Source organism: Ammospiza nelsoni, chromosome 4 (assembly GCF_027579445.1).
Source record: "Ammospiza nelsoni isolate bAmmNel1 chromosome 4, bAmmNel1.pri, whole genome shotgun sequence".
NCBI classification, from domain to species: Eukaryota; Metazoa; Chordata; class Aves; order Passeriformes; family Passerellidae; genus Ammospiza; species Ammospiza nelsoni.
In genome coordinates, this window is record NC_080636.1 from 6,806,492 (window position 1) to 6,819,699 (window position 13,208).

General features: G+C 49.4%; 1 protein-coding gene across 2 annotated transcripts in view; it reads right to left on the reverse strand.

Annotated features, from left to right (window-relative positions):
* The window catches only part of EXOC6B (exocyst complex component 6B), a 293,111-nt gene that overhangs the window by 86,309 nt on the left and 193,594 nt on the right, over positions 1-13,208 (reverse strand). The window contains exon 19 of one of the 2 annotated variants that reach the window (XM_059470235.1): positions 9,535-9,564. The exons of the other annotated variant lie outside the window; for it this stretch is intronic. Within the exon in view, the coding sequence (XP_059326218.1) occupies positions 9,535-9,564 (30 nt within the window). The remainder of the gene's footprint in view (positions 1-9,534; positions 9,565-13,208) is intronic. 2 annotated transcript variants of the gene reach the window in all.

The following is a 13,208-nucleotide window of genomic DNA, read 5'->3' on the forward strand; positions in this document are numbered from 1 at the left end:
GTGACACTGCCCTCCCTGGGCCACCCAGGATCCCTCTGGACACATGGGAAGGATCCAGGAGGTTCCTTCCTGTGGCTCAAGGTGACTCAGGATCCTTCTGGGCACCCGAGAAGAATCCAGAAGGTTCCCTGTGGATCAAGATGCCACCGCCCTCCCTGTGCCATCAGGATCCCTCTGGACACAAAGGAAGGATCCAGAAGGTTCCCTGTGGCCACTCCAAGCACTGAAAGGGAGGAGCCAAGCTCCAAAGCTCTCCCAGAGATGCAGCCAAGGGGCTCCTACCAGAACACACCACCACAGGATCACTAAGGCTGGAAAAGCCGTCCAGGATCACCCAGTCCAATCTGTGACCGAGCCACACCTCATCTCCACCCTGAGCACTGAGTGCCACATCCAGGTGGCACCTCCAAGGCTAGGGACTCATCCTGGGCAATCCCAAAGCCCAGCGTCCATCTGTGACCAAACCACACCTCGTCCCCACCCTGAGCGCTGAGTGCCACATCCAGGTGGCACCTCCAGGCTTTGGGACTCTCCCTGGGCAATCCCAGAGCCCAATGTCCATCCTGCTTGAGGAGATCAGCCACGAAATCCTCTCTTTCCATGCAGATCCCATCCCTGGGCAGACAGGGAAGGCTCTGGGCTCCCAGGGGCAGCCCTGGTGGGGAAGGGCCGTGCACGCGGAGGCTCTGGAGCCGGCCCCGCTGCCGGGAGCAGCGTTTGTTTAGACACGGCCAATCTGTTCCCAATTAGGGAGAGGAAACGCCAAGAGGCTGCCTTGTTAATTAAGGAACTGGCTATCAAAGGACTCATTAAGAGCTACTGAAATGGAATGGTTGTTCAAATAAATACCCATTAATCTTAACATGCAATCAGGAACAGCGCTGCCAGTCCCCGCCACCCTGCAGGAGTGCCTCTGGCTGCCAGGGAATCGTGGAATGGGTTGGGTTGGACCCCAAAGATCACCCACGTCCACCCTGGAACACCTCCCACTATCCCAGGGTGTTCCAAGCCCTGTCCTTGGGCTCTTCCAGGGGTCCAGGGGCAGCCACAGCCTCCCTTCACCTGTTGCTGCCTCCTGCACCTCCCCTGGCCCAACCAGGTGGGATGTGGTCCCAGAAATCCAAACCCAACTCCTGCTGTAGCAGGAGAACCCTCCCAGCGACCCTCCAAGGAATTAACACAGCATTTCCACAGAAAACAAAGCCTGACAAGCTCCAAGTGCTCTCAGAGTTTCCAATTATTTTTTTTAGCTACCAGCAGAATTCCTTCTTCACCCGCAACAAGCATTGGGATTGATGCGATTAAGGATATTTAGACATGCAAAATCCAGGGACTTCAGACAGCACAAAAGCAGGCCAAAAAATGGGAATTCTTTGGTATTAAATGTACAATTTTCTATAAACACCACAAGTTGTCCCCGTAATTTCAACACTGAATTTCCTGACTTTCCCAATCCATAAGGCAGCACTGGGATGTTTTGCACAGGATGGAAACGTGACGGGGAAATAATGAGCAATTGTTTGGTAGCACAAACCCCAGGATAATCCCAGTGGATTCTCTCTCTGTGGCCACAGATGGAGACTTCAGACCCTGTAGACCTCCCAGAGCTCATCTCCTGCTCCAGAAGCCTCTGGATCCCCTGGCTGCCTCAAATCCCCCTAAACTGGGGGCAAATTCAGTAAATCAGCTCTGGAAATTTTTCCTGCCTTGCCTGTCCTGTCCTGATTTGCCTTTTATTTTTAAACAACAGTTCTGCACTCACTGAAGGTGACAGAAAAACCCCAAACCATCACCCAAAAGCACAAACGCTTCCCAAAACGTCAAAACAAATGAACGGCGAGTACCTGTAATTTTAAAAAATATTTTTAAGAGGTTTATAAAAATAAACCTTTCATTAATTGCCCAAAGGTCAATTTTCATCCGGACCAAATGGGGGTTTTTTGTGGAGATTTTTGGTTGTATTTTTTTTTCTGGTTTGTTTTGGGTGTTTTCAGCTTTGTTTTAGTTTAAAAAACCACACAAAACCAAACAAAACCCTCACAAAAAAAAAAAAAAAAAAAAAAAAAAAAAAAAAAAAAGTGAAAAGTGATAATCCAAAAGCTGTGGATCTGCACTCAAGATCCTGCAAAGAAATGGGTTCTCCAGGACAAAGAGGGCCCAAGGAATGAGAAGAGGCCCAAGCAAGGACACCTCTAGCCCCAGTGATGTGTCTGGTTGGTTGCCAATGTCACCCCAAGCTTAGTGGCCCCCAGAGATGTCTCCTCAAGGCTGGAGCTCAGCTCAATCACCACCGTGGCCACACCAACCTCCATGGCTCCATACCACACAAACCCTGCAGGTACCAAGAAAACTTTCAATTAATTAGTTCTATTTACTCAGCTTTGCAGCAGACTCATTAAGAACAAATCCCTTTTTTGTTCCTATTTTTTTTTTTTTAATGGAAGGAGGAGAGGAGCAGAGCAATTCCTGGTTTCCATCTGTGGGCCAGGCTCTGTCACTCCGCATTGACGTGACACACGTGGAGCACGAGGGGTGGCTGACGTGGTGTGGCCACCAACTGGCCCTGAGTGACTTCAGCCACTGGCAGACCTGGATTTGATCCCTGGCTCCGTGGAGCCATCCCAGGAGCTGAACACTGGAGCCACTGTGTGGATTTATAGCGCTGGAAAAAGGGGCTGGAGCCAAGATACGAGGTGACGTTCACGTGGCTTTGGGATTTGCCAAGGAAAAGAAGAAGGAGGGAAACCTTCCAGGCAAGGCTGGCTTGTGGATCAGGGCTCCTGGGCACATGGGAATGGCTGCTGGAGGAAGGGATATTCCTCAGCCTTTGATCCATGGGATATTCTTCAGCCTTTGATCCATGGAAAACTCTTCAGCCTTGGACCAGTGAGATGCTGCTCAGCTTTGGATCAATAGGATGTTCCTCAGTCTTGGATCCATGGAATACTCTTCAGCCTTGGACCAATGGGATGTTCCTCAACCTTGGATCCATGGGATGCTCCACAACTTTGGATCAATGGGATGTTCCTCAGTCTTGGATTTGTGGGATGCTCCTCAACCTTGAATCCATGGAATACTCCAACCCTTGGACCAATGGACCTTGGAGCTCCTGATGACTCAAGAAGAGAGGCGATGTCTGCACACACATTTGTTTGGGAAGGCGTTTTGGATTCCATCCACACTGGGACACATGGAATGGCCAATGTCCCTGTCACCATGACAGCAGCGTCCCTTCCAAAAGCCCCAGCATCCACTCCCAGCCAGGATAGACATCCATGATTTCCCAGGAATGGGGGAGCCTTCTGCCCAGGATCTGCCATTCCAGGAGTGATCCCATGATCCGAAGTTGTTGGTTTGAGAGGAAGAAAGATGGTCCAGGAGAGATGAACCTTGGGTCATCCATGGAAGAACCCTCGCTGCCATCAGTAAATCACCAGATTTCAAAAGTTTTCCTCCTGGAGCTTTTCCTGAGTAAAACTGGGATTTTGGCCGTGGCTTTGACTACCCCTATCTCAGTTCAGGAGACATGAATGTCCCAGCATGGAAGATCTCAGGTTCACCATGGAAAACCTACAGAGAGCAGCACCAATCAACCCAATTCCAAGCGGAATTTGTCTCCTGCAAAGACCAACTCATCTGGAAAACTCCAAAGAGCCAAAAAGTGGAGCAGCTCCAACCAACCTGGAAGGCCCCATTCCCTGCCTGACCCAGGATCTCTCCCAAATTCCCGTGGAAGCTGAGCCCCTTTTAGTGGTTGCATTCCAGAGGTGTGGAAAAACCTCCATAGAGTGTCCTTTGCCAGAGGCAAACACTTCCCACCTTGATGAAATTCTGGGAAAACGGGATCCAGCAACAGGACAAACAAATGGCAGAGCTGAGCTCCCACCAGAAGCTCAGGGACAACCAGACAAACAACAAAAAAAAAAGGAAAAGGGGGAAGAAAAGAGAAAAGCAAACCCAGCAATTATCCTCACCACACCAAAAATAAACCAGCCACTGCAGCCCGATACAAATCCCTGACATTCCAACAAAAGACGATGAAAACTTTGGCTGTGCCCAAGATGCCCAAGGTCAACAGCTGGAAGTATTTTGGCTGGAGCTGGGGGAAGCTCAGGGAAGAGGGAAATCACACCGGGGGTGATGGTCACAAGCAGCTCCTGCAGACAGGGCTGAAAGGGGCTTTTATTAAAAATATTTAATGCAGTTTTATTCGGTTTGGGGTTTTTTGGGGTCTTTAGTACTTTGTGGAGTAGCCAGCTCCACGTGGAAAGGTTTTTCCTCTGAAGGAATCAAGAGGTCTTGGAATCATGAGAAGCCTGAGAAGGAGAAGCAAAAGCAACCAACAGCAAACGCACAACTCAAGGAGGTTGGAACCACGGGAAATTGTGGGATTTGGGATATCAAAGGCTTTGGGATACGAGCAGGCACAAGAACATACAATTTGTCACTGTGTCAGAGCCAACGAATGACTTCTGCTTGATAATTTTTGTTAAATAGGAAAATAAATTAACAGAAGGAGGGGCAGGGAGAAGGGAAGGGAAGGGAAGGGAAGGGAAGGGAAGGGAAGGGAAGGGAAGGGAAGGGAAGGGAAGGGAAGGGAAGGGAAGGGAAGGGAAGGGAAGGGAAGGGAAGGGAAGGGAAGGGAAGGGAAGGGAAGGGAAGGGAAGGGAAGGGAAGGGAAGGGAAGGGAAGGGAAGGGAAGGGAAGGGAAGGGAAGGGAAGGGAAGGGAAGGGAAGGGAAGGGAAGGGAAGGGAAGGGAAGGGAAGGGAAGGGAAGGGAAGGGCCTCGGGATGCAGATGGCGCAGCCAAACACAGGGCAGCTCCTTTGGAGCCCTAAAGAGCCCAGAGTGGGCAGAGATCTCCTCTGGAAGCTCCAGGGTTGACAGCAAAGTTGGGAAGCTGCTGGGGGAAATTTGGATATGTAAACATGCAAAAAACCAAGGAAACAGAAGATTCCACAGTCTCCGTTGTTTTCCTTGTACAACACCCAAAGGCAAGGCAGGATATTTTTAATTAAATGGTTTTTGGGAGTCAGGAACATGGAAATGGTTAGGTGAAGAGCCTGGATCACCCAAAATGAGCTGGAACATCCAGCTGCTCTTCAGGCTCCTGCAGTGCTGCAGGATCTCTCCAAGGACCTACACACCAGCCATGGGTGGGAAAGATTCCTGACAGTCCGGGTTTGTGGTGGGACATCATCCCACCCCGAGAAACTCCAGGAAATACTCTAGGAATTACAGCCTTTATCCTGGTTTGCCACTGAGTTTACCTGCAGGCACTCAATAACCACAGAACCACCTAATCCCAAATGTCCCATCAGGTTGGAAGCTGAGACTGGATTCAAAATCACAGAATCCTGGAATGGTTCGGGTGGGAAGAGACATTAAATCCTATCCATTCCCACCTTGCCCTGCGCAGGACACTTCCCACTATCCCAGGTGGATCCAAGCCCCAATGTCCAACCTGGCCTTGGACACTTCCAGGGATCCAGAGGACAGCCACAGCAAATCTGGGAATTCCATTCCAGGGCCTCACCACCCTCATAGGGAAGAATTCCTTCCCAATATTCCATGTAAATCTCCCCTAAGCCAAAGGGTAGACAAGGAACATGAAGTAGCCTTCATTTTTTTGGTCCTATTCGTGTCTCTCTCCTGGTCCCCATGCCCGAGATCCGAGACTTTCCCAGATCCTTGATGGAAAGCAGAGCTGTGGCCCGGCCGCGATCGGAGCGCGCAGCTCCAAACTGGAACGAACGAGACCAAAAAAAAAAAACTAAAAAAAAAAAATATGGACATATTTCATCCTCCTCTTTTGTGGGTTTTATTTTCTTTTGTATTCGCTTTGGGAATAACATTCTTTCCATTGGGAAGAGCCTGATTTTCCATTAAATACAAAGCAGCTGCCATCTTGGAAACAAAAAGCTGATTAAATACAGATTCTTTTTTTCATTTTTTCCCCTCACTTATGAAGAGCAAGAACCACGTTTGTTTCTGCTGATTTATCGGGGCAAAGCTGCCAATTACGGCAGCAGGAAAACGTAAAGAGAGGGACTTGAATCGCTCCATCCTCCCAAAATAATTTTGTAATTACAATTCGATGACGGAGAAAAAAAGGAAAGATCCAGAAGTTTGGAGCACTCGTCCTCCCTCTGGGATGGCGACCCCAGGGGTTCCTCACCCTCTGCACACATGGGGATGCTCCAGATCCCCCATTTACGCAGATTCCCACCCTTTGGGATGCTGGGGGAAGGCTCGGCACATCAGGGTGACGCGCGGGGCCTGAAGGAGACGCAACCACTGCCCCACTGCGGCCCAGATGTTGAACAGACTGGAAAAAAAGATGAGCTCCAAGGAAAAATCCCAACCCACCCACTCCATTGCTGCTCCATGAGCCAGCAAAGCTCGGTCCAAGAGGTCTTTCCAAGCAGAGCCGAGTGACCAACAGGAGTGGCGTCCGAACCTTCAGCTCAATTTTGTCTTTTCCCAAAAACTGAATCATAGCTAAAATTTCCATTTCTAAACTGAGGTGTTAGACCTAAAAACCAGGCAGAAGATGGATGAAACAGAGAGATGGGGAAAGCTGTAGGAATTAGTGACTGGTTTTCAATTCACCCATCAGATTCTCCTGATTTCTTGCCCTTCATAAAACCCAACAAATAACTCCAGAGGATGATGAGAATTCCATAGGGATCTTCACTTTGAGAAGTTTTTCCCACTCCTGCCATTCCATCTACCCAAAGCTGTAAGATCCAGGGAAAACATTTGTGGAAAGGGACCCTGTGATGGTCACAAAAACATCTTCACCCACACTGGTAGCATCAGCCATGGCTGGTGGCTCCATTCTGAGCACTCAACTTCTCTCAAATCAAGCGTCCCCTGCACAGGGACCCCCCCAAAGGTTTGGGCTCCTCCAGGGGAGCTGGGGCTCCTCCCATGGATGGGTTAAGGAAGGTGTGGAGACCTTTGGAAGCTGCTCATGGATGTCCCTTTCCACATTCCCAATTTGAAAGAGCAGTGGATGAAACAGGAGGAAAGCAGGAAATTGCAAATCCTATGATTTCCCCTAAATTTCCTAAATGGTAGAAGAATCCCAACCCAAACTTTATCTCCTGGTAGGATTTTCGGAAGGTCCAGGCTGAGGCTCTGGAGCAGGAAGGAGAAGGCAGGTTTGGATTCCACACACCAGGGCTGGAATTTTGGATGCCAGATTCCCTGTGCCACACATTCCTTATGGATGGAGGTGCAGGCAAGAGAAAGTATCCAACACCTTCCTCAATCCTGGTTTGGAAAACAAAATTCCAAGCCAACCATGCCGAGGTGACTCCACAAAGGGAAAGATCCGTAAGGAAGCACACCCTGGTTTAAAGGATTTATGGCTTTGGGCATTTTGGCTTCCATTAATTTTCCAATCGCTGAAAGCAGACAAGGAAACCTTGGAATTCCAGATAACCTGGCTTAGCTAGACTCAAGTTTACAGAGCTCCTGGGTTAATCAGGGGTCAGTCAGACTGCCCCATCCAGCACTAGCAAATCCATGGGATTTGGACACACTGCTCCTTGTTTTAAAGCACCACCAGCTCCTGTTTTGACCCCTCATTCCTGACAAATATTTGGGATTCTGGAAGCACTTGGGAAACCAGGAATGGGCTGCTCCATCCATGAGTCCATCCTCTCCCCTTCAAGGCATCCCTGCTTTACAGGAATTTTGCTGAACATTCATTCAGGCCATGCAATCCCCTAAAAGACTTGGATCACCTCTGGTGTGGAAAGCCCCAGACACGGAAGATTCTGGATGCTGCTCATGCCCTGTCCATGTCCACATCCCTCTTTTTTTACCTTTTAAACTTCCAGGATTAGCCACAACAACTTCCCACCAGACAAATTAAACTCTGCTAAAACTCCTCCTTTGTCCTGCTACTTTGCACGATCCCATTTTTATTTTTCCTCCTCTTCTGTGATTTATCCCTGCCAATTAATCCCAACAAGGCAGAGAACAGAAAATTAGGAGGGATAAAAGGAAGGAAAACTGGGATTTGTTGCCGTTAAGAACAAGCCTGACTAAGAGCAGGCTGGCAAAGCCCCTCCATATAAAGGGATTACTCCATCCCTGACCCTTTCCAGGGGAGCTCCAGGTATTATTTTCCACTGATTTACCTTAATGAAAGTAATGCCCCCCTCTCCATAGGAAGCTGACTCCAGAGCTGTCTAGGCACTGGATCCAATTAAAGAAATAAATACATCTGGCTTCTAAACAGCTCCAAGCCTGGAAAAGCCAGGGGGAAAAGGGCATTTTGCATCTCTCCCTCTTGGGCTACGCCCTGAAGACAGCATGGAGGATGCCTGACATCCAACACCGCTCCTGGAATCCCTTGGCTGTAGGGAATGCCTGGAGCATCCCGGCTTTGATGGGAGCCAGCCTGGGATTGCTTTAACGAGGCTCCCTCTCTCCAGGAGCTGCTGTTGATTTGAGGCCTCACTGTTGACTTAGAAACCCCCCCAGGTGCCTGGAGCCTGCAGATAGTCCAGGCTTAGCCAGGCTTGGTTTCCAGGGAAAGGGGCACAAGCATCCTGCTGGAGCAGGGAATATCGGTCAGGATTCCCATGAAGAGCAGGGAATAAAGGCTAGAAAGCAGAAGCAGGGTCCAGGCTCTGAGTGTGACAATCCCACAGAATTCCCAGGTGGGTTTTGCTCCCGTGGGCCTGGGTTTGAAGCTGTAGGAATAGAGGAAACAAGGTGGCTGCAGAGCACTTTGTTTGCCGTCTATCCCTGGAAATGCCATGGGCTTTTCTCCTGCACATGGAACAAGCAGAGATGACAACAATCACAGGGGGTTGCTGAACCAGAAGGAAGGTCTGAAAAGTCTCCTTGGCTTTACTTTGGTGCTAATTTGGCCAAATCCAAACTGGGAGATGGCACGTGTCAAGAGTGTACATTATTTTCTGGAGAAAACCGTGGAATCCCAGAGTGGTTTGGGATGGAAGGGACCTTAAAAATGATCCAGTTCCACTCCCTGCTGTGGCAGGGACACCTTCCACCATCCATCCCAGGCTGCTGCAAGCCCCATCCAGCCTGGCTTTGGACACTTCCCCTCCAGTCTGATGGAGGGCTTAGTGGTCCAATCCCTCAAACCAGGAGGAATTTCCAGCTGCAATCCCCAAGGGGAATTTCCCTGAACAAGGAACAGAGATTTTACAAACATCTCTTCTCTTTGGAGCAGAGTGTGAGAATGTCATCCAGGTTTCCCTAATGTCAGGCATTCCCCCTAATTCCCTGCAGATTCAGATATTCCAGGGTGATAAAAGGAGCCACTTCAATGCACTGAAACCAACAATTTAGAGACCCATTGGGAAGAAAACCCTTTCCTTTGGTCTCTGATTTATCCCAGAATTATGTATCCCATCGATCCCAACTTTCAATCCATCTTTTCCTTTCCCCCTGGCTGACACAAGGGACCTTTTCTGGTTCAGCTCCCCCTGAGCCTGGAGGTGTGAGCAGAGCACAGCCAAGGCACAGGACACAGTGTCCGGTACTCACCGACATGGTGGAGTGGACATCCACCTGCCCCTATGGAGGACAACACAGCAGGTCAGGGTCAAAGGCAGAACAGAGTAACAGGACAAAGGCAGAAAGAAGCCCAAAGGCCACCAGAGGTGCCCACAACCTCCCCAATACTCCAACAGCAGCTCCGACATCAGCAAAGGATTGGGAAAGAAAATGGGAGCTCCTGGGAGGAGGAGGAAGAGGAGGAGAATAAAGTACCTCAAGAGCAGTTTTGGTGTCATTCTGTCACAGATTCCTGGAATGGGTCGGGTTGGAAGGGACCTCAAAGAGCATCCTGATTCAAACATCTCTCACTATCCCAGGGTGCTCCAAGCCCCAGTGTCCAACCTGGCCTTGGGCACTGCCAGGGATCCAGGGGCAGCCCCAGCAAATCTGGCAATTCCAACCCAGCCCCTGCCCACCCTCCCAGACAGCAATTCCTTGCCAAGATCCCAGCCCAATCTCCCCTTTCCCAGTGGGAGCCATTCCCTGGCTCCTGTCCCTCCTCTCCTTGTCCCTCTCCAGCTCTCCTGTCTGCTCTGCACGTCCCCATCCCTGCTCCTCAGCAATCCCACCTGCAAGAGGTGGTGGATGCCAAACCCTGGGAGTGACAGCTGGGATCATCTCCAGCAGGGCTTGCTCAGCTCTTCCAAAGGCCAGGGATGTTATTTAAGCACAGACTGGACTTGTGTAAACCCAGAGGTGACTCTGGTGCTCCTGAGATGTTTTCCTGATGGTTATTTTCCACTTGGGTCCCTCCCAAGGCGGCCGAGGCTGTGGTTGGTGCAAAGTTCATGGCATTTCACTTCCATGCACAGGGCCTTGGCTTATAAATATTCCAGAGGGATTTGACTTTTCAAATAAAAACACAGGCAATCGTTCTCTTTGGAAAGAAAATAAACACTTGCAAAGCTCTTTCTACCAGAGCAAGAGCTGCCGGGGCCATTCGTTTGTGAGGGGGAAGAGATGCCAAGAGAAGGCAAAAAACCATCACAGCTCCAGCTGAAATCTGTGCCTGCCATCTGGCAAAAATAAGCAGAAAAGGGGAAAAAAAAATAGGGGAAAAAAAAATTCCCTCTGCAGAGGGTTCACACTGAAGTGCTCAGCGGCAGAGGTTGGATTTGTTGGATCGCTGAAAGATTGCTTCCCCTTCCCAGGTCAGCCTCACCTCTTGACCTGCCCTGATTCCCTTCCAAAGGAGGTTATCGAGATACAAGACTAACAGAGGATTAAAGGAAACTGAAAATAAAAACAAAACACCCCCCCCCTTCCCCCAGCCCCGCTCCCCTCCCCCAAGAAAACATCCTTGCTTTGTTAATCTGACAGTTCAGGGGAGGTGTTGACACAACCCTCCATCTCTGAGGAGCTTAATGTCAACAAATCAGTGTGTTTGGAGTAGCCCTGTCAATGCCATTTACATTAACTTGTCCAACAAGAAATAAAAACAACAATCAGCCATCAAAGACAAAAGGCTTTTTCAGTCATTCTTTGCAAAGTCTTAGGCTGGAAATGTTCATTTTTGGAGGCCGTGGTCCTTTGCTTGCTGAAAACCAGAAACCACCTTTTTTTGGTTTTCTTTTTCTTAAGGCCTAAAATACTTTTTGTACTAAAATATTTCTTTTTTTTACCCTTAAAAATAGAGGTTTTTCTTTTAAAGGAGACCCGAGCATCCCATATTAATGAGCTCCACAGCAGCAGCAGCAGGAACCGACTCTCCCTGGTTAACGCAGGAAGAGGGCAGCCTTGGGAGCCAAATGTTAATTATGCTTTGATTCCCATCAGCATTTTATTTGCTCGGAGACATTTTTGGGCACTTAGTGGAGCATTCTGGAATTGTGGCTCCAAACCACCATGACCGTTTCATGCAGCACTGGCATGCACCAAAACCCCGGGAAGTTCTCTGTGAACTTTTCCTGCCCCCCGGCACACGCTGTCCCCATGGCACTGGTGAGGGCTCAGCGTCCCCCAGAAAACTTCAACGTGCAAATAAATTCCAGGAATTCCCAAAATCAAGTGGTTTTCATCATCTCCCACAATGCCTACTCCAAAGGAAAAAAAAACCTGGGATTGCAAGGCCTGGAAAAAGTGGAGGCTCTTTAGGGCGCTGCACCAGCCCGGATTTTGAGATTATTTTGGGGGTTTTTTTGCCAGGTCACCACAGAGGCGGTCAAGGCCTTATCTCTGGAAAAATCCAAGGCCATGGCTCTGGACAGCTTGATCCAGTTGAAGATGTCTCCCAGAAAACAGCAATGTGCAAATAAATCCCAGCAATTCCCAGTTTTCATCATCTCCCACAATCCCTACTCCAAAGGAAAAATTAGGAACTCAAATTCCTGCTTGAGCTCCAGAGAAAATGGAGACCCTTTGGCTTATGAATCAGGATTTTGGCTGTGTCAGTTTTGCTGCTTGAACTGGGTGCCCACAGAGGTGGTAGAGGCCTCACCCTGTTAAAATCCAAGGCCATGGCTCTGGACTTGATCTAATTGAAGATGTCCCCCAGAAAACTGCAATGTGCAAATAAATCCCAGCAATTCCCAAAATCAAGTGGTTTCCATCATCCCCCACAATGCCTACCCCAAAGGAAAAATTTGGGGCTGACATTCCTGCTTGAGGCCTAGAAAAAGAGACTAAAAAAGAGACTTTAGGCCAATCCACCAGCCAGGATTTTGGGCTGGGTTATTTTTGCTGGGTGCCCAGGGAAATGGGGGAAGCTCATCCCTGGAAAGATCCAAGGCCATGGCTCTGGAGAACCTGATGCAGTTGAAGATGTCCCTGCTTACTGCAGGGGCTTGGAGCAGGTGACCTTCAAGGGGCCCTCCCAACCCAAACTGTTCAACACAAAAATTCTGGGATTCCCAAGAAACACAGGAAAAATTCAGCCTGAAGAGGGAAAAATAAACCCAAATCCTGACTCCGAGCTGAGATTCCTTTCAGCTCCTCTTCAGCCCCTCTTCAAAGCTGAGTCCCAAGGACCTTCCAGGGCCATTTGAGCTGCCCTGGGACCAGCTGGAACCGTGACCCCACTGAGGTTTTCCTGCAGCTTTGTTGGGACAATGGGATTACTCAGCCCTGTCACGGTGCATTTCTGCAGCCTCAGGACTTTGGGTTCCGTTTATTTTCCCTGATGGGGTTATTTGGAGATGGAATTTTAGCCCAGGAACTCTGACATGCCTGGGCTGACGTTCCCTGATGGGCAGGTGGAGGTGTCATTGCAGCTGGGACAAAAGGCAGGGAGAGCAACAAATCTGCACCTTCCAACACCAGGGGAACACTTTTCACTTGGCCAAAATCCCAGAAATCCTGCAGGAATCAGCTCTGGAGGATGGGGGCATTGCCAAACCAGGCAGGAGAACAGGAATGGGAGGTGAGGCACACAGGAATGAAGGTGCTCCAAGGACACCTCACCCCAGGATGGGGCACAGTCCTGGACCTACTGGCAGTGTGGATATCCTGGATTTTATGGGATTAGGCTAAAAACTCATCTCAAACAAGGCAGCAGTTCCTCTCAGACCCCAAAACTGTCATGCTTTATTTCCTATCACACCTCTCATGCTGATGGATTGGGATGGGTTTGGATCAGCTCAATCTTGTCCCCAGAATCCTGAATTTCCTTCTAGAGCTGGAATTCACCCTTTTTGGAAATGTTCCTTTACCCCTCTCCAACTGAT